The sequence below is a fragment of the Diabrotica undecimpunctata genome, chromosome 4, assembly GCF_040954645.1.
Source record: "Diabrotica undecimpunctata isolate CICGRU chromosome 4, icDiaUnde3, whole genome shotgun sequence".
NCBI lineage: Eukaryota > Metazoa > Arthropoda > Insecta > Coleoptera > Chrysomelidae > Diabrotica > Diabrotica undecimpunctata.
Genome location: NC_092806.1, coordinates 17,894,714 through 17,917,546, shown reverse-complemented (window position 1 = coordinate 17,917,546; position 22,833 = coordinate 17,894,714). Strand labels below are relative to the sequence as shown.

Genomic DNA, 22,833 nt, shown 5'->3' with positions numbered 1-22,833 from the left:
AGCTATTCTGTTCGTATTCTATAAAATATATGTTTTTATTCTGTGTTTAGAATGCGCTTTTAATTCTCTTTCTAAGTATCATTTTGATCAATTGTTAATTTGTAAACGTATCATCAGATTGCTGTAGAAACCTCTATGGTTAATAAACTTTTTGAAAAAATTTACTTTTAATTTCTTGTTCTGTCAATGGTATATTCAGAACAAAATATTTTCTTTACTTTATTGTTGTAAGTAGAAATAACTGCAGTTAACACTACAGTGCACATATACTGTTAGTCAAGTTACTACCGAGCATAAGGGTATAAATCTACATAACCCCCTTTACCAAGATGATTTTATGTCCATTTCAACTATAACTTGACTTATCTCCTTATGCTTTCTTGAAATAATTAAAAATAATAAATATCCTAAAATATTTTTTTTTAATTTATCAAAATATTGGACACATAGATATTAATTTAAGAAAAAAGACTTAAATATATCTAACGGAATGTAAGTCGGATCTAGAAATATACAAACGTTACTAATATTATGTCTATAATGTAACAAAAAGCCCATATGAACTAAAAATGTCTGTACTGAAAAACTTCCAAATGAGAGTTATCCCCTTTTGCCTTCTAGCCACAGATTTATAAGATGTTCTAAATGAGCTTCTTCCATCTCAAGACAGACTTTATACCGATATTCCAGATTTCTCGTAATGTTATGGAATAAAGGTTGTCTCAAGTCCGCGAAGAAGGCTCTAACGGCATCGTTTAACTCATTTATGGTTTGCGGTGCCCGTTTAAGAACGGTAGTTTTAGCCATGCCCCAAATGTATGCATCTGGAGATGTTAAGTCTGGAAAATGTGCAGGATAGGGGAAGTCAGTAAATCGTGAAATGAATTTGTTTGAAAAACTTCGACAGCAGTATGGCAAGTTGCTCCATCCTGCTGGAAATATTAGTCTCCAAATGCCAAATTACGTGCACGACAAAATTGACGTAGATCAGGGATAAAGCGTGTTAAAATTTGTATGTACCTCTATTGATTAAGTGTGACTTGCCTACCATTTTCTTCGATAAAGTATGAACCAATGATTCCGTGTCCCGAATCTACACACCAGACACTCACTTTTGCGCTATGTAAAGGGTGTTTTTGAACTTAATCTGGTCTGGCAAAGCCCAGAAATCGATTTGTGCGACGATTTACATAGCCTGACAAATGAAAATGTGCTTCATCTGAAAACCATACAATTTTCAAAAATTCAGGATTCTCATACTGTAATGCAAGAATTCTGGTACAATATTCCACTCTACTGTGATAATCCCTGGGATGTAATTATTGATGTACCTGAATCACATACGAAAATGCACCCAGCTTCTACAGGATTATTTGCAAGGAAGTTCGTTTAAGCCAAGATGCAACGCTGTTCTTGTTTGGCTGGGTTTCGGATTTTCCAAGATTCGCTCAAAAACACGTTTATGGTTATCTTTGTTGCTAACTGTCCTGGGACGCCCTGAGTTTTCTTTTCATTGACACAATACGTTACCCGTATTTCTAAACTAATCAACAACCTTTAAAATTACATCATTACTTGGAGAACGTTTATTAAACCGTTGGGTGAATGGATCACATACGTATTACAGACTTGCACTATTACGTCGGCCGATTCGGTATGAGCGAAAATAATGCTCCAAAAGAAACATGCTATAAAGGGTCTTAAAAATAACAAAAGACCAGGCAACGATAACGTATACGGGGAAGTATTGAAAATGCTGTGCGAAACAAACAGTCAATTTCTAGACTCACTCGTCAGACTCTTTAACAATATTTATAACAGCGGGGAGTTTCCTGAAGACTGGCTAGAGTCAACTTTTGTTGCCATACCGAAAAAACCAAAGCAAAGTCTTGTGATCAACATCGGATGATAAGTCTAATTAACCACATTCCAAAGGCATACACCAAGGTTATTTACAACAGAATATGCAAAAAATGCGAGGATAACATTGGAGATTCGCAGTTTGGGTTTCGGAATTCTCTTGGGACAAGAGAAGCACTTTTTAGTCTACAGGTACTCATCCAGCGCTGCAGAGATATGAACAAAGACGTGTACATATGCTTTATAGACTACGCAAAAGCATTAGATAACGTAAAGCACGAAAAGATAATTGAAGTTCTCCATAAGATCGGAGTCGACTACAGAGACATTCGAACAATAGCGAGTTTCTATTGGGGCCAAACAGCTAAAGTGAAAGTAGGATCTACACTGACCAATAAAATTAAGATCAAGAAAGGGGTACGACAGGGCTGTATCTTGTCTCCTATTGTCTTTAATATATACTCAGAAGAAGTATTTAAGACAGCGCTGGAGGAAAGCACAAAAGGCATAAAGACAAATGGAGAAATAATTAATAACATAAGGTATGCTGATGACACTGTGATTCTAGCAAGTAGCATGGAGGAACTGAGTTGCCTAATGAGTAAGATACAAAAAACAAGTGCACAATACGGACTCAGACTAAATATCACAAAAACCAAATGGATGTTAGTAAGCAAAACCCAACAACCACCACAGCAACTGATATTTGACAATGAAAGAATTGAACACGTGGATTCGTACATCAACTTGGGAACAACAGTTAACTCAAATTGGGATCAAGCGAAGGAAATACGTATAAGAGTAGAAAAGGCAAGAGCATCGTTCACTAGCATGAAGCAAATTTTCACCTCTAAAAGCCTCACCCTACCTCTCAAAATTCGACTTCTGAAATGTTATGTATTCCCGGTTTTGTTATATGGAATGGAGGCGTGGACAATGACCGCAACATTGATGAAAAAAGTAGAGGCCTTCGAAATGTGGGCTTACCGACGTATATTACGTATATCCTGGACTGAGCACGTGAACAACGAAGAGGTACTACGCCGGATAGGTAAAGAGAGAGAGGTAGGAATAAGTATAAAGAAAAGAAAGTTGGAATACTTGGGTCACGTTATGAGACATAATAAATATAGAGTACTACAACTGATCGTTCAAGGGAAAATAGACAGCAGAAGGGGTCCAGGGAGGAGAAGACACTCGTGGCTCCAAAACTTGCGGCAATGGTTCGGATTGTCATCTGCTGAACTATTCAGATCTGCCGTAAACAAAGTCAGAATAGCCATGTTGATTGCCAACGTTCGGAACGGACAAGGCACATGAAGAAGAAGAAAAGAAACACTTTCTCCTCTATAAATAGGCCTTAATAATTAATTGTTTAAGAATTACTTGACAGGTATATACTAGTTAATTTGAATATGACAGCGCGCACAAAGAGACATCTATGTTTCAGTTTCAGTACTGTTTATTTTGAGCAATACTGTACTACTGACCATCTGCAGACTTGTGATTTGTATATTAGGAATTAAATAATAGTCTTTTTTTATTAATTTTTAATTAGTAAGAATTAGCCAGCCTGAGCAGACAGGATTTTTGCAGAATCTTGGATGGTTGGGAGGGAAGAGTAAACCTAGGCGGTCTCAAGATATCTAACTTGCATTTCGCAGACGACACTTCCCTTTTATAGATTACTAACCTATTTAAAAAACTTAAGGTAGAAAGTGCCAAATTTGGATTTAAAGATAACTACAACAAATCCAAAATCATTGTTATTGATTGCCAACAGCAGTTTAACAAAACCCACTATGCAGGATGTGAGGTAATCTCCTCTATGATACATCTTGGAGCTCAAGTTAACAACAAAGGCAGTCGTGAACCCGAAATTCAAAGACGCATTCAACTAGCATGTGGGTCTACCGACGCATTTTTCGTATATTCTGGACCGAACATGTCACCAACATAGAGGTACTCCAAAGAATCGGAAAGGAGAAAGAAATCGTGAGCACAATCAAACAAAGAAAGCTTGAATATCTAGGCCACATATTGAGACACGATAAGTACCGTCTACTGCAATTGATTGTCCAGGGGAAAATAGACAATAAGCGAGGGCCAGGCAGAAGAAGACACTCGTGTCTCCAAAATCTGTGGAAGTGGTTCGGGCTCACATCGATCGAACTATTCAGAAGCGCCGCAAACAAGATCAGAATTGCCATGTTGATAGCCAACATTCGCAACGGACAGGGCACTTGAAAAAGAAGAAAATTCAACTAGCAACAGCAGCAATGACTGAACTAAGCAGAGTCTTTAATAAGTGTGACGTTAAGCTGATTAATCTATAGTCATTAGTGTTTGGGGTTCTTTGTTTTTGGTAGCGAAATAAAGGTCGATAGCAGCCATTATGTAGGTATCTCACCAGATTTGTATATGTTGTTAAAGAGTATAGTTATTGCACTTAAATTGTCTTCATCTCTAAGTTTAATCAGCTCGATATGAACTTCATCTCGCCCAGGGGCTCTGCTAGATTTTGAGTTGTTTATAGCATGTTGAACTTCAAACTTTAATATTATTGGAGCTTCCTCGTTATCAATTTGTGTTGGTTCCGTTCTTGTGTCCATGAAAAGATCTTCAATATATTTAATCCATACTTGTTTTATTTCAATTCGGTTATTAATAGGTTTATTTATTGTTTTTGTCAATTAATCGATTAGGTGTATTTGTTCGTGATTTTCCAGATAATTCTTTTACTTTTTTATGTAAATTATATTGATCATGCTTTTGCTGCAATTCTTCCACTTCGATGCATGTTTCCATCATCCACTTTTCCTTAGCCTCTTTTATTTTGTTCCTTATTGATTTATGTTTTTCTCTGTACTTATTTGGGTTTTCGTTTCTATATTTTCTTCTTTGTTCCATGATTTCCAATATTTCTTGAGTCATCCAAGGTTTTAGGTTTTCTGTTTTCTTTTGTAGAGTTTCTTTCTGTGTTTTTATAACAGAATCTTTGATTTGCTCCACATAATGTTCACATTCTCAGTGTTTTTCATTTCTGATGTTAATTTCTTCATTTCTTAATTGATACAAGTTGAAGCCTCAGCACGGATTTCATTTATTTTGAGTAACTGAGTTGTTCACCTTAGAACTTTTGGATTTTATTATCTTTTTTACCCTAAGTTTCATTTTTAAGACAAGGAGGTCATGGTCTGAGGGGGCATTTGCTACACGACTGTACTTACTTATGGAGCGGAAATATTAACACTCACAATAAAGGTAGTGAATAAGATTCGCCTAACTCAGAGAGCTATGGAGCGCCAGACGTTGGTTGTCTTTCTGAGAGACCCAATCACAAACGACGAAATACGCTGTAGAAAAAAAAAACAGCTGACGTCATCAAAAAAATCGCGTCGCTAAAATGGAATTGGTCAAAACACGTCGCCAGATTATCAAATAACCGATGGACAAAACCTATTGCCGAGTGGAGAAAACGACAAGAAGCAATATGGAGCAGAGAACACACTAGATGAAGTGACGACCTGAAGCCTTTTAGCAATAACAAGATTAAAGCCACACAAGACAGAGACAGATGAAAAGAGCTGAGGGAGACCTATTTCCAGCAGTGGACGCATAGACGTTGATGATGATGAATATAGAAACCAAAAAACCGAAAAAATGAACAACAGCCAGACTAGAAGAAAGCTTAACGACGACTAGACCCCACAGCTGAGCATACTGAACTTCATCTTAATCTTCAATCTAAATGATCAGAACAGTTGCCTATTTTTTACTCCATTTTTTATGCTTTGTGTTATTTGCGTTATACGCAAATAAACATTTTAAAGTATTGATTTTTGGTATATGGAAACCAACAAAAAAATATTCCTTTTTCAAATCAATTTGATTCTTAATGCACGAAGACGACGGAAAGAATAACGAATAATTTCTAAAGGAGAGCACAGCATTCTCAATTATTGTAAAATCTTACAGTCGACATTAAGAGATCGCAATTTTCCTAAGAAGGCACAAAATAAATTGTCACAAAAACCTAAAAAAGGAAAATTAAGTTTAAGCCTGTTTTTAATACGGATATAATTTGTAGAAGCAAAAATATTCTCGTAGTTAGTACCAATATGATAATTGTAAAAGTTTTCCAGTGGTAGAATGTGTTTTTATATAGACTTAACAAAAGCACGATATCTCGCTAACGGGATGTTTTGTGAGCTCTAACTTTAATTTTACATGTTTGCAAGCGCACTATTCTAGTTCGTTAATACAGAAAATAAACAACAATAAACGTTTCTGCTTATTAAAACTAAAATTATGACGGTCGATATTAACAATTGAAATTTTACAAGATACAAAGATAAATTGTCACAGAAATTCTAAAAATAGGAAATTAAGTATAAAGCTGTTCTTAATCAGTATATAATTTTCAGGAGCAAAACTATTCGCGTAGATTCGTAAAAATGTGATAATTGTAAAAGTTTTGTAGTAGTAGAATCTGACTTTTTGTACGAACTTCGCAAAGGTAACATATCTCGTTAACGGGATATTTTACGAGCTCTAACTTTCATTTTACACACATTTGTAAATATGCTTTCCAGCTCGTTAATAGATAGTCAAGAAAAATAAATTTTTCCAGTTATTAAAATCTAAAATCAAAGGCCCCTAAACAAAAAATACTTTTTATAGGTATATCTCTTCTGACACGTTTGAAAGCAAGTAGGGGAAGCTTGTGGGAATCCATAATAAATAGTTTTTGTGGTTTAATCTACTCGGCGTATTTATAACAGATTTTTTATACTGTTATTAGTATGTAAAAGTAATTAATTTTATGTTTTAAGTTTAACTTAATCATTTATTTTAGATATCTTACATTTAATTTAAATAGTTGAACATACAAAAAATATAAAAAAAAACGGCGCGTGGCACAAAAAAGGGAGTGCCGACAGAAGTGAATACATCTTATAGCGCGGTATTACTATATATGGGTTAATGACAGTTTATGTCTGCTTATTTTTCTTTTTTACGTGCCATCTGTGCGACGGAGGTTGGCAATCATCATGGCTATTCTGATCTTAGATACTGCCGCTCTGAATAGTTCGAATGATGTGCATCCGTACCAATGTCTGAAGTTACGCAATCATTAGATGCTTCTCCTTCCTACACTTTTCTTGCCCTGGATTTTTCCTTGTATAATTAATTGAAGTATGTTGTATCTTTCGTTACGCATAACATGCCCTAGGTATTGCAGCATTCATGTCTTATTGGTTTCCAATATTTCCATTCTTTTGTTGACTCTTCTCATTACTTCGTTGTTTGTTACATGCTCGGTCCATGATATCTTCAGGATTCTTTTATACACCCAGAGTTTAAATGCTTCCAACTTTTTAGTAGTCGACGCGTTAAGTGTCCATGCTTCTATCCTGTAAAGCAGAGTCGAAAAAACATAACGCCTTGCCAGCCTAACTCTTAAGTCTAATTTCAGTTCTCTTGCACAAAGTACCTTTCTCATGTTATTGAAGTTTGCTCGTGCTTTCTCCATTCGAACTTTGATTTCTTTGGAGTAATCGTTTGTGTGATTAATTGTTGTGCCAAGATAATTATAGTTTCCAACTTTTTCTAAAGTTTGACCGTTAATTGTCAGGCTTTCATCAATATTTTGGATTTTTGATATCCTTATAAATTTAGTTTTCTTGATGTTTATTGATAATCCAATGTTTTTTGGTTGTCTGCTATTATGATAGTATCCTCTGCATTATCTAATGTTGTTAATTGGTGTTGCATTTGACATTTATTCCTGCTGTTTCTCCCTCAAGAGCTCTTTTTATAATTTCTTCAGAGTATGCATTGAATAGTAGTGGTAACAATACACACCCCTGTCGCACTCCCCTTTTAATTTAGAACTCTTATGATGTGTGTTCATTAATGCGTATGTGTGCCTGCTGTTTATAATATAGATTTGTTATAATTCGAAGGTCATTGTATTGTAATTGTTTTGCTTTGAGGACGTCCATTAGCTCTTTGTGGCAGATTTATCGAAAGCCTTGTTGTAATCTATAAAAGTATTCTAAGTCTGCTTATTACTGAATTGTTAATATTTTTTTATAATAACACCACACATTTAAATTCTTTAAATTTTATAAAGCCTAATTTTTTTCTTTAAAAATTTTGTTCAAATTTCATATTGTTCATTGTTTCAAAACTTGCTAAATATAATATAGAATTTATTCATAATTTAAATTTTCAATATTATCTTGTATTTATATTTAATTGCTTCATATTGATTATCATTGCATTTCATTGTAACGGATTTAAAACAACTCTAAATAAACTGGATAAAAAAAATTCTTTCTTGTGGGGAATCAAACTCGTCAATCTTGTGAAAAGTAAAAAAGGAAATAGACGTGAAGGTAGCCACAGTTTTAGCGACTTCAATCGAAAGGGGTATAATGTAACTATTTGTAATTTTTGGACCCATTTTTATAAAATATACATATAAAATATACGAACTTTATTTGCATAATTTCCAATTAGTTCGATGGTTAGCCATTAATGGGATAAAATTTACCATTCTAGCGACTACCATGTTTTTTTTAATAAACTATTTCCACGCCCAAGTTTTGATGGTAACCACTCCCAGAGGAAAAGCACATATTTGCATAGGATAGATTTTGATCTTTAAGTTATTTTTTTCCTACTGTCAAAATTTAAAGCAAATCTATGCATATAAAAAATCAGAGGTTCACTACTATTTTTACCGTTTTTTTGTCCTGGACTAAAGTTAAACAAACATAAACAACCTATACATTTATTTCCCTCTAAAATATTGTTTATTATGTGTATATAAACAAAAGTTTTTGCCATTGGATAGTATGAGTTATGTTCATGAAAATTTAAAAACTCTCGTTAGAAGGTTTATTAAGAAATTTAAGAAATAATTAACACCAGAACAGATATTAAGTAATTTATAAAAATTATTAACACTTTTGCCTATTTGTTATAATGAAAAAATAGAAGATATTTGAGACAAAGAGTGCAAGAAATGTAATACTTAAATTATTTGATTTTTTTTTATTTGAAACTGCTTTAACCACAAGGGTTATTAGCAATGGTCGATTTTACAGATAACATAAATATAAAAAAAAAACAAAGAATACAATTAGATTTTTTTGATTATTCCTGAGGAAAAAAAAGTATGGTACGATTGTGATCACTATGTTCGTTTAGAATGTCTTCTATTGTTGTAGGTAACTGTTCATGTTGTCTTTCAAATGCTTACAACGGACACTTCACTAATAAGTGATGTACTGTTAGATCACTATCCCCCGGCGTAACACAAAGGTTTGGGTGGATTCTATAGTAGGAAATCATCTGTGATCTTGGTGTGTCTTAATCGTAGTCTGTTTTAAAATATTGTTTGACATCAAGGGGGCGACAAGTAGACAATGAAAATGAAATTGGTTTTTCAATTGCTTGTTTTGCAACGTTGTCGGCTCTTTCATTTCCTTTTATTCCACAATGTGAAGAGGTCCAAAAAAAAACTGAACAGTTCGATGATTGATTTGGTATATGATAAGTTCCGACTTAATGAAAGTTAAAATAGGGTGTTTAGTAAACAGTTTGTTTAATGGGGATAATGAACTCAATGAATCACTAATTATTAGGCTATTACCAATGTTATTTTCATTGACAAATTTTATTGCCTAAAGAATGGTAAATAGTTTAGCAGAGAATATAGTGAATTGCTTAGGGAGTTGTAATGACCGTTCTTCGCTAGTTGTTACAAATGCAGCACCCAATCCATTTTACGATTTTGACGCATATAAATGTGGATGGACTTGTGATGACTATTTAACTTATCTAAGGCTTTGGTTTTAAAGAGGTATGATGAAGTATCAGATTTTTTAAATGATTTAAGACTGATATCGCACTTTGGGAGAGATATTGTCCATGGTGGAGGATTATCAGAATTTGTAAGTGTGTAAGTATATAGGAGGTACAGTGATGTCTAGGTTATTTAGAATTGTGCTGATACGATGATAGAATGTTGGATCTAATCTTCTTCTTGACTGCAACGTCGAGAAAAATCTGTCAGCAAAAGTGTTTCTGAAAATTGGAATGGTTGGATTTACCGCCACCCTTGTAGCATATAAAAGACTTAAATATTCCCTTCTAAGCTGAAGTGAAGGCTCCCCGGATTCACAGTACTTGCTCTTAATAGGGCTTGTGTAATGTGCCCCCAATGCTATCCTAATTGCGAAATTATAAACTGGATCGAGAATTTTTAGTATTGAAGTTTTTGCCGAGTTGTACGCAGCTGCCCCATAATTAGGGATCTATATAAAGTCTTCATCAAAAGGAGATATCAATTTCAATATAGATTCTGAAATTAAGTAAGAGTAAAGAGGCCAATTGGCATTTTTTCAATGACCATTTATCAATTGGAATAAATGAGGGCCTGTGGTTATTATTAGATATTAATATAGGATAATGAGATAGGATATAGGATAATACAACCAAGATAATGATGGCTGTACAGAAGGATCACAAAGAGATAAATCTAGTGAAGACCCATTACCTGGTTATGCATTTGTCATTGAGAATATTTATATTAAGTTCTGATGTAATTTGTTCGATTTTACGGCCCTTTAACTCCCTGTAAAAAATTATGAGCGTTGAAATCACCTACTATTATTTAAGGTTAAGGAATCGAGTCCTTCTTAGATGGATCTTGGCCAGAGGAATATAGAAATTACAGGTACTTACTTTTTGAGGTCCTTTAAAAATTATGGCTGTTGATTTAAGATCAGTTTTTAAAGGGATTAAGTCAACTTTGAATGATTTATGGATAAAGATAGCTACACCTCCACTAGCATGGCATCCAGTCGTTCTATTATTAAAATATGGTGTATAGTTTTTAAGATTGTGACACGAATTTCGTTTGAAATGTGTTTCTTGCAAACATAGGATGGATAGATGAAATTTATTTATAAGAATTTTAAGATCTTCTAAATGGGTACTCATTTGGGTTCCATTGAATAATAAAATTAATAAGTCCCCGAAGAGGAATCGCTAGTCAACTTTAAATGATTTATGGATAAAGATAGCTACACCTCCACTAGCATGGCATCCAGTCGTTCTATTCTTAAAATATGGTGTATAGTTTTTAAGATTGTGACACGAATTTCGTTTGAAATGTGTTTCTTGCAAACATAGGATGGATAGATGAAATTTATTTATAAGAATTTTAAGATCTAAATGGGTAACCATTTGGGTTCAATTGAATAATAGAATTAATAAGTCTCCGAAGAGGAATCGCTAGGATCATCGGTAGAAATATTACTAAAAATTTGTTTTGTAATTTTGTTTTTAATTTTAGAATAACGGGATTTAAGATATCTTGGACTTAACATAGGATGTATTTTCTTTAGAAAGTCTATCAATCCTTTGATATTGTTCTGGCGACAATAAGAGGATCTGGAGAACCATGAGCATTTTCAAAGAAGTCAATAAGTTCTTCCTGTGTTAAGTATCCATTGTTGGAGTTAGCCATGTCCTTTCAGAACGTTGGTTACCATCATAGCTATCTTAATTTTATTCACTGCCACCCTAAATATCATGCTTGTATCAACACCATACCAATCTCGCAAGTTCTTCAACCATGAGGTTCTTCTTCGTCCTTGATTGAGAGGTAATGTTTTTTCTAGACGTTTCAGCCTCAGTAAGAGAGGATTGTGTAGAGGAATTTATCGACAAATGAGATAATTGTTGTACTTTAGTTTCATTCTCAGATTATGTAGAAAAAATTGGGGTGTTGTTTGAAGGAGTCTGATTATTTTTATTGGGACACTGAGATGCAAAATGTCGTTGCTGCTTGCATAAGTAGCAAGATTGCTCTTCAATGGAAAAGAACATTTGATAGTTGTTATTATGGTTATGGTTAATGTTAACATAGGTTAATTAACATTAATCGAGTAATTTGTCTAAGTTAGTTGGCGCTATAAATGTGTATCGTCGGAAACTTAAGATATGCTTGTGCTGAGTCCCTATCCTGAGAAAGTCAATTGGAGTTATTAGATGTATACTTAAGTTTTTTAGTTGTTCTTCTATAACGCTGTGTGGAATACTTGGACATACGTTAGAAATAATCAATCGTTCATTTGGAGTTATTAGTCTTCGGGCTTAAATACGTTCTTGATTAATTACTCCCATTATCATTTGCTTGCTAGAAACTCATCGACTGTCTGTTCACTGATAAAGAAGATACAAATACAATAGCTTATAATTTAAGAAATAGAATGTATTTTCTGGGATCCACTTTACAAGTTACTGCACTAAGGTAAACTTCAATATTAGAGTTTGGAGTAAGTGAAGTAGAATTGCTTGTTTTTTGTTTGGAAATTTATTTGTAGGTTGATTAAGAGCTGTAGAATATAATTTTGATTATTGGTTTACAAGTAGATTACCAGAACTTTCCATGGGGGAAGATCCCGCTGCTGAATCCATTTTCATGTCTGGGCTAAGTAACCTAAATATGGCCCTGGTGCTTATAATGGATCATTACCGAAAGAACTGGTAATCATTACTCTTGATTTGTTATAGATGAAATAGGAACATCAAACTTACAGTTTTTAGTCCAAAAGAAGTAACACTTTTACACTGCACCTTTGTGTAAATTTTATATATAAAGAAAATTCTACATTTGAATCAAAAACATTCCTTATTTTGTCCAAACTAACAAACTATTATTAAATATCAATTATAGCTAATTGCTGATATATTTACTGTTCGGAGGTTCGAACTAGAATGATTATTTGATTTTGTAAATATAAGTGTCAATTTCTAATAAAAATTTCTAATAAACAGAAAAAGCAAGTTCTTATAGCTATAGATCCTATAACTCACCTTTAGCTACTGGTGATATAGCAATAAAATTCACTAGTGCCGCCCCCGTACCATGTCCCATTAGAGTAACTTTTTGAGGGTCTCCCCCAAAGGCTGGAAGATTTTCTCTTAACCAATGCAATCCCGCTACCAAATCCATAAGTCCAAAATTTCCTTGTGCACTATTCTTGGCGCCGGTTTTCAAAAAACCTACGGGCAAATAAAAATTTGTTAATAAAATTTTTTTAATTTAAAAATTGGTTTTCTTAAATTACGCCTGTCATTTTTTTCTATAATTATGATTTTCATAGTAAGACTTAAAATAGCAAGGGATAAAGCAGAAACAAATTTACAGTTATTATGTTTATTTTACACTAATTGTGACGTTTTAATTTTGAAACCTTTGACGAAACTGTATTTTTACGTTAACCCTCTATCTAATAAATTAATTTTTTATTGCCCTGAATACATATAAGTGTTCATATGTTTCCATGAACACTTGCTCGATTCTTTCTTAAACTATTTCACTCATGTATTAATTTCATATAGTCTACAGAATACATTTTCGCCAGAACAAACATTTCAAAAACTTATCTGAACCAGTCAGCAAAAGAAAAGATCATAAAAATAGAAAAAAATTATTTTTGTCAAATGTATTTTGTGTCAAGGAGATTCGCTGAGCCCATTAATATTTAATCTGATAATGGACGAAATCATAAAGAAAGTTAAAAAAAGAAGAGGATATAGAATGGGAGAAAAGGAAATAAGGATAATATGCTACGCCGACGACGCCATAATAACAGCCGAATATGAAGATGACCTATAAAGATTAATTAAAGAATTCGAACATACGGCGCTCATATACAACATGGAGATCTCAACAGACAAAACTAAAGCGATAGTGATATCAGCGGAACCGAGAAGATGTAAACTAGTCGTAAATAACAAAATAATAGAACAAGTGATGGAAACTGAATACTTGGGAATAAAACTGTCAAGCTACGGAAAAGTGGAAGAAGAAGTACAAAAACAAGTGAACATGGCAAACAGAGCAGCAGGATGTCTCAACAACACAATTTGGAGAAACAAATACCTCACAACGGAAACGAAAACCAGGATATATAAATCAACAATAAGACCGATAATGACGTACACAGCGGAAACAAGAGCAGATACGGCGAAAACACAAAGACTACTGGAAACAACAAAAATGAAAGTCTTACGAAAAATAACAAACGAAACTCTAAGAGAGAGAGTAAGAAGTGAGGAAATACGAGCGAGATGTGATAAAGAGGAAATAAACACGTGGACCAAAAGAAGAAAAGTGGAATGGAATCAACACATCGAAAGAATGACAGAAAACAGAATAGTACGAATAGCAAAAGACAAATCGCCAAATGGAAGAAGATCATTGGGACGACCGAGGAAAAGATGGTCAGACAACGTCAATTGAGGCTAAAAACCGAAGTAAAACAGGCATTTTGCCTATTTATAAAGTAGGAAGAAGAAGAAGAAGTATTTTGTGTCAAATTCGGTATATAATATGTACACTTCCTTTTCAGTTTTTATTTATAAATATATATTTAATAATAGTAATACAGCTCATTTTTTCTTTTCTTAAAATAGTTTCTTATGTAACATGACTAATCTTCTTCTTGAAACGTTGTTTCCAACTAAAAGAGAAACTTTTGAAATTGTTTTGTAAGTTCAAGTTATCTAAGCGCTGATTTGCATTTACATTCCACTATTAACGCAAGTTTTATTCGCAAGGTCTTACAAAGTTTCAGTTAAAATTGTTTTCAAACAATATACTTTTGATTTGAAGTTGTAGAATGAGAATAATTTGTGGTTACAAACTTTTAGTTTATATATTTATATAACAATGTATATATATATATATATATATATATATATATATATATATATATATATATATATATATTTTAAAATAGAGACTGGTGACCAGAATAGCGGAGTATAGAATAGAGTAAGGTCTATAAATGAACGTCAACAAGACGAAATTTATGAGAATATTTAAAAATCTCAAAGAAATAACGAGAATCTTCTAATAAACGAACCAACGTCGAACAAGTGGACAAATATGCATACCTGGGAACAATGATTAATTCCACAAATGATTACATTCAGGAGACCAAAATCAGAATAGAAAAGGCTAGAGCAAATTTCAACAAAATGAGAAGAGTGCTTTGTACAAGGGATTTAAAATTGGAACTGAGAGTTAGGTTGGCGAGGTGCTATATTTTTTCGACTTTGCTTTATGGAATGTAATCTCGGACCTTGAATGCGACATCAATGAAAAAACTGGAATCATTCGAGCTCTGGGTGTATAGAAGAATTATAAAAATATCGTGGACAGAACACGTCACAAACAAAGAGGTTCTGAGAAGGATGAATAAAGAAATATAAATTTTAAATACAATTAAAACAAGAAAATTGGAATATCTCGGACATATTACACGTGGAGAGAAATACACCTTGCTCCAACTGATTATGCAGGGAAAGATCCAAGGAAAGAGAAGCATATTGAGGCGTAGAATGTCATGGCTGCGCAACCTGAGAGAGTGGTACGGATGTACATCAAATGAACTTTTCAGAGTAGCAGTCTCAAAAGTCCGAATAGTTATGATGATTGCCGACCTCCGCCGCGGAGATGGCATTTGAAGAAGAAGATATTTTAATATAAACTTTTTTTTATAGTAGTAGATGAAACGATATAACAAAGACTTTCACCGATCTGTTTAATAGATACAATTTATTTAATATGTAATTTAGTATGATAAAAATTATACAAAACAAGAGGTTACAGATATAATTTTTTCCAGACTTTAATTAATTAATAATTAAAAAATGACATTTTTTTAAATAAATTATTCTACTATTGAGTTTAACAAAAAAAATTGACACTATCGGTAAGTACAAAGCATGAGTACTTAGCTACAGCATTTTTTTTTTATTCTTTTTCTTAACGTGCCTCATCCCTAAGGATATTGGCTATCATCATGGCCCATTTGACTCTATATGCAGCCGTTCTGAAAAGCTTTATTGACGTTTTGCCACTCCATTGTCTTGGATTCTTTGTCTCCCCGGTCCTCTTTTGCCTTTCACCTTCCCTTGTATGACCAGCCGCATCAATTCGTATTTCTCGTTTCTTAGTATGTGACCAAAGTAGCTCATTTTTCTTTTCTTTATAGTGTTCAGTATTTCTTTATCTTTTTTCATTCTTCGTAGTGTTTCCGCATTTGTTATGTATTGTGTCCAAGATATTTCTCACATTCTTCGATAACATCACATTTCAAAGTTAATGAGTTTTTTCTCTGTCGCCTCTGTAATTGTCCAGGCCTCAACTCCATACAACAGGACAGAGAACACTTAGCATCTCAATACTCTAGTTCTAATTTCGATGTTGAGTTTTCCATTGCATAATATTGCTTTCATCTTATTAAAAGCACTTCTAGCTTCTAGCTATCTCAATACGCCGTTTTATTTCCGTACTTCTATCCCATTCTTCATTTAGTTCGCAACCTAAGTACTGATATTTGTGCACCCTGCCTAAAAGTTTTTCTTTAGCATAAACACTGTCTTCCTCAATCTTGTTCTTTTTATAATAATATGTTTATTTACAATCTACATCATTACAGAGTATTAAGTTAATGTGTTACAGGTTTTGGGCGTGAAGGAGAGACATCCAATGATGTTTCAGCTTTTTCTATTTTGGTTTAGTTTTGAAGTAGGTCTTGGGGCCAGGTTCTATCTAGTCTTCTTATAGCTGGACCATTGTTGAATAATTCCCTTACTAGCTTATTTTCATGGTGAATGGTACGTTCATTTTGTGACTCCGTGGCTCGATGTATTTTTTCTTGGATGAAAAGAATCTTTGTTTTATTTACTTTTGTTCTCCATTTCGTATACCAATCACTGAGTATGTTCAGATGGTGTTGCAGGTTTTGTGAGGCTTGTAGGGGATCTTTATTTACAGCTAGTATTGCTACGTCGTCAGCAAAGGAAGCGATTATAGCATTATTAGTATCTGGTATATTGGCCCTCTAGACTGAGGAAAGCAGCGGTTCTAGAACACTATCCTACGAGACTCCGGAGTTGATAGGACAGAGGTTGGATTGTTGGTCTTTGAATTTTACAGACAAATATCTATTTGATATGTAGGATTTAAGTAGGAGGAAATAGTTACTGGATATTGCTATTTTTACTTTGTAAAGCAGACCTCTGTGTCATTCTTTGTCAAATGCTTGTGAGATGTCTAGAAATGCTGCATTGCCAAGCCACCATGAGCTGTACCATCGGGATGAGGTGTGCTGTATGTGGTATAGAGTGGAATATTGGACGTAGTTAGATCGGTCTAGTGGGTTTCTGAAATAAGCAGAACATCAATTTTATTCAGGTTGAAGAAAGTAATTACTTACTGCTTATGGTTTAGCAGGCCATTAGCGTTCCATGTAGCGACTCTAAGTATGTTTAAGAATTTCTTTGGTTAATGACTTGTATTGGTAAGTTTAATATCAAACTATTTTGACTCATGAGTTGCGAGAACATGTTTTTGAAATCGTTTACGCGCATAGGAATATTAATAGTTGTTGTTCTATATTAGTTTTAGGTTCTGAATCGTGGTTGGTTTGATCTGCTGTCACGTTTGAATATGTTCTTTGATGGTTTTGTAGAGGGGTGTTTAGCTGATTTGTTTCAGTACATACATGTGGGCTGTTGAATGTTGTTCTTTGAAGTTGTTGGTTTCCTCTTTTTCTGGTACGTTTTTAGAGTACAAAGTGAATGTACCGAAAAAATGGCGAAATAAATTGGATGGTCTCATGCCAGAGTGAACTATGTGCATTTTATTTGTTTTAACTTTTTCATTTCCATTATGAGGCAAACTTTTGTTCTAAACTTATGCCAAAACGAACTATGTGAATAACAGAAAACATCAGCTGGAAATTAGTAAATTCTATTTAGCAAAAGGGTGGTAGTACTGGTAGTCATATGCCACAGTGAACCATCATCCAGTCCAAGATGGCTTCCCGTGCACATAGTTCACATCGTCATGACATTGTTGATAGAAATTCTAGTGAAGATGAACACGCTGATTTCAGTAATGGGTTTTCAGATGATTACCATCCAAGTTCTGATTCGGATATTACAGAATCAGGTAAGATAATAATATTTATTGCCATAAAACTTCATTATCAAAGTTTGGTTATGTTTTGGAACGTTTCTTTTGCCAAAGTGAACCATGTGCAAATTTATTTCTTGCAGTGTCCAGGGAGTGCTAGTGAAATATGAGCAGTTATACCAACCTAAGAACATAGTATTTACCTATCTATATAAGAATGAAGCAATATATTCCATTAATTTATATTGGAATTGTAAAAAAAAATTAAAATCACATAGTTCACTTTGGCAAAAGAGAACGTAAATTGTCTGTCTTATGCATAGTGAATGTGTGTTTCAAAGTATTTTTATGTTATAACATAAAAAAGTAATGTAAAATATTTACTTATATAAAATATTAATAATTTTGTGTTTTTACAGATGAAAAAAATACCAGAGGGCAGGAAGAACCTCAAGACAAGAAGAGAAAATCTGATCCTAAGAAGTGGAAAAAAAATATTCGCAAGCAAAAAAGGGCAGCTGGGAAAGAATATATCAATACTTCAGGTACTGTCATACACTCTAAATCTTTTAATGACTATTCCTGCAATTGCAAAATAAACTGCCAAAATAAGCTTACAGCACAGCAAAAAGAAAGTTTTTTTAATTTGTTTTATAACGAGTCACAGTCTCGGAAAACTCAAACAAGCATAATAAGTGGTGCTGTAAAATGTAGAACGATAATAAGACGTCGTAAGAACACTGATATTTCAAAAAAAAACAGGCAATCGTGAATTTTATATCCCTTCTGAAAACGGAGATATTAAAGTATGCAAAAAAATGTTTATGGGAATATTACAAATCAATAGTAGTAGAGTACATCGTGCTTTGCTTAAGAAAAAAAGTGAAAATTTAAGTGATCTTAGAGGGAAAAAAGTGCCTCATAACAAATCTTCACCGTCCACAATAAAGTCAATAAAAAATCATATACAAAGTTTCCCTACCAAGTCATTACTGTAGAACTCAATCCCAAAAAAAATACTTGGATTGTAATTTAAATTTGTCATTAATGTACAGACTCTATGTTGATAGTTTAAGAGAGAGAAATGTTGACAAAGTTCCAAGCCAATCGCTTTATGAAAAAGTGTTCAGACGTAATTTTAATCTTAGTTTTAAATCTCCACGAAAAGATACCTGTCAAACATGTGACAGGTTGAACATTGAAATAAAGGCAGCTGAGGAAAACAAAGATGAAGCAATGTTAAAGACTAAGAAACTAAACCAGGAACTACACCACAGAAAAGTACAGTTAGCTCGCTCAGAAATAAATGAAGACGTTAAGATTAGTAAAGAAGGGAAAGCTACAGTAATTAGTTTTGATCTTCAGAAAGTAATGCTTCTTCCTAAACTAACCACAGGAGTTGTTTACTATAAGAGGCAGCTTTCATGCTACAATCTTGGTATACATAATTTTGAAAATATTGTCGGGACAATGCATGTTTGGGATGAGAGCACTGCCTCACGAGGTTCCCAGGAAATAGGATCATGTATTTTAAAATTCATAAATACCCATGATCATAAGGACATATTGATTGCATGGTCTGACTCATGTGGCGGCCAAAACCGCAACATTAATATTGCCGCGTTATGGATGTACATAGTGCAGTCCCCTACTTTAAACATAAAGGAAGTAGTTCATAAGTTTGCTGAGCCAGGACATTCATATCTACAAAACAATAGCGATTTTGGTGATATAGAAAAAAAGTTGAAATATCATCCTGAAATTTATGTGCCTACACAATGGCATAACATAATTTCAAACTCAAGAGTTAAAAAGAACAAATTTGAAGTACCTAGTATGCATGGAAAAAGAGGATTTCAAGAGTATGGATGCATTAAAACAAAATCTGGTAAACCGCAAAAAAGACTCAGATGAATAAAAAGTAGAATGGTTAAAAATAAAACAAATGAAATTTACTCAAGACCATCCAGGAGTTATGGAATTTAAATACACACATAACAAAGAAATACAATTTTATTCAGTAAATCTAAATAAGAGATTGAAAGGCCGACCTGTAAACCTAGCTTCTTTAAACTTAAGCATTCTTTACCCCGAAGGAAGAACATTAAGTCAAGCAAAACTTAATGATATCAGATCACTTTTGCAATTCGTACCACCATGCCATCACCAATTTTACAATAAACTTCAACAAAGTGAAGTATTGGAAGATGACATTGAAGAAGAGAATGACAATAACAATGAAGAGGAAAATGAGATGAACAATGCGATCTAAATATTGCTACTATTAGTTTTTTTACACATTTGTATAATTTAATTACTCATAATTCTTGAAAATTTAATTCTTTTGTATTGTTAGTTTTAATGATGTATTAATAAACTTGATTACAAACAAAAAGAACAATTTATTTATACTTCTCGTGCCAGACAGAACTAAGTGCTAAAAAGTTTGCCAAAGTGAACCATGTACTGCAAATGCTGACCAAACAGCTTTAAAAGTAGACAAAATCATGTGCTGTTACTAAAAGTCTTAAAGAAATGTTCTTTTGAATAGTCTTAGAACCTTTTATATCCTATAAGAGATTATAACATATTGCGTATATTTTATAACACCTTCATAACTTTAAACTGTCGTACTGAAAATTTTCAATTTCGGCTTTTGGTTCACTCTGGCATGAGACCATCCAATTATTCTGGCGAATGGACCTATCATTTAAAATTTCGGTGGGAGCGTATCAATCTAAAGAGTTAAACAATTATCTCAATACTACTTATACAATTACTACTTTTAATAATAAAGAGCTTTTTAGGAAAGCTTTAGAGGACCAGGGCCTGAACCATCGACCACTAGACTACTCACAGTGAAATCGATACGATTCGGCCACCTGATCCGCTTGGCTATCTAACCGACTATTTTTTTTGGTTTTGATTTGTTAATATGTTGATAAGTTATTTGTTATTACTAAATATCTTTGTTATCATAATACAAATTAAATATAATTCCGCGACTTACGATGAAATATTAATCTCGATAGGGCACTAACTAAAGTTCCATTATCCATATTTTGAATAGGTGATTTGGGACTAAACAGTGACTTGTACGCATTCTAATAATAGTTGTTATATGTCTTCTATCTATATCCATGTAAAGGATATCGCGATATCAAGAACTATTTGGGAAAACTAGTTGTACCTTTATATTTAAAAGATTCATTCCATTCTTTTTTAAATTTATCCCAGTACATTAAAAAAAAGGATATCGAAGTGATATGTGGTAAATAAATAGATAAATGTATGATCTGATTACCTTTTATAATACATAAATAAAAAATTGAGCTCACCTAAAACACCAAGTCTAAAATTGATTGTAACTACAATAACGCGTCCCGTGGACGCCAATATGGTTCCGTCGTATAAATTCCCGCTGCTCCATTCATAACTTTCTCCGTGGACATACACTATACAAGGCAACAGACTGGTTTCTTCACCGCCAGTCACTGAAAAAAATGAAATTTGTCTTAAAACACCGTATTGTCATTTATCGATAAATAATAAATTTTAGATATTTTTACTAAATTAACCATAAATGTCATTTAAAACAAACTTAATATTTGGTTTTTTTTTCGAGTGAAAACTTTTTAATCACACTTTTTGAAGTTATTTTTTGAAGAAATTTGTGTGTATTCGTATATATTGAGTGAATCGGCAAAATCATTACATATGTAAGATATAGGTAAGAGAGAGACAGAAGATATATTTTCTCTCTCTTTCTCTCTCGAGAATAAAAATCTTCCTTTTGTAAACATATTTAATATTTACTAATATTAAATATGTTTATATTTTTTATTAATATTATTATCGTGGTAAATTAAACATATGCGTAAGTTATGTATATTGTCATTTTTAAATACTTATGAATATTGCATTTTAATTTGTACTGTATTATAATACTGAATTATGTAGCTGTGTATTGTATTGTATTTTTATATTATTAACAAAATTAACAATGAATTTTTCTGCAGAGTATGTGTAAAAAAATTTTTTTGCATTCAACTCCTTTTATACATAATATGAAAATAAATATATATATTTTCATTAAAATATTGATTTAATTCTTCATTTACTTACTATACTCCTATTACAGGTCAAATGTTTATATACAGCAAACGATGCACTATATACCTGTATACCTAATTATTTTTCTCTTTCTGCTCTCTCTTACCTATAGCATATCTATAGCTATATGTAATGATTGTGCAGATTGACTCCCATATAAATTTGTAACGACGAACGCGTGTATAGAAGTATACCTTCTACCGGCAGTCCCACTGGACTGCCACACCCGTTTTTTTGTATACAGAAATAGAAAAATATACTTTTTTTATTGGAACCCCATTTTGCTTATTTAAAGTACGCCTCAGCGTATTTAAATTCAACTTTAAAAAACGCCCGTGTTTCAAAGTTACGATGACAACATCAACAGTTTTAAATATTGATCTGACCTGACAAATAAATAAAATATGAATAAAATATTACTAACTAATATTTCAAAAGTTTATTCAAAATTTGAAAATCTTAGTCTTTTAAATAAGTGTCAAAAGTACAGTTGATATTGTTGGAAATATCTAGACTTTCGTTTTCTAAATCAGAGGAAATGCTCTTCAAATTAATACTACCGACATTCTCGGAAGCCAATCTGGTTGTACTTCTATGACACTCCCGTACTTGCCGTATTCTTTTTTATAAGTGATTTCTAATTTTTGCGATATTAACCACGATTCTGCTTTACTATTTAAGTAATCAATATAAGAAGTCATTTTTAAGCAATATACAATACGTAATAACGATTAATCTTATGTGGTAGATTGCAAATTCATTTTTGTTTTTCTCACTTTCATAACAACGAAAAGTATATTGATGTAAATCACGAAGTCAACCATTTTGCAATATTACCTCTT

The 22,833-nt window shown here is 32.9% G+C and overlaps 1 protein-coding gene across 2 annotated transcripts in view; it reads right to left on the bottom strand.

The window, feature by feature from the left end:
- Nucleotides 1-22,833, bottom strand: part of LOC140439250 (neuroligin-1-like) — a 397,801-nt gene that overhangs the window by 51,744 nt on the left and 323,224 nt on the right. For both annotated transcript variants that reach the window (XM_072529050.1, XM_072529051.1), the window contains exons 4-5: nt 21,217-21,372; nt 12,760-12,948 (exon numbers count right to left, since the gene is read on the bottom strand). In XM_072529050.1, the coding sequence (XP_072385151.1) occupies nt 12,760-12,948; nt 21,217-21,372 (345 nt within the window). The remainder of the gene's footprint in view (nt 1-12,759; nt 12,949-21,216; nt 21,373-22,833) is intronic.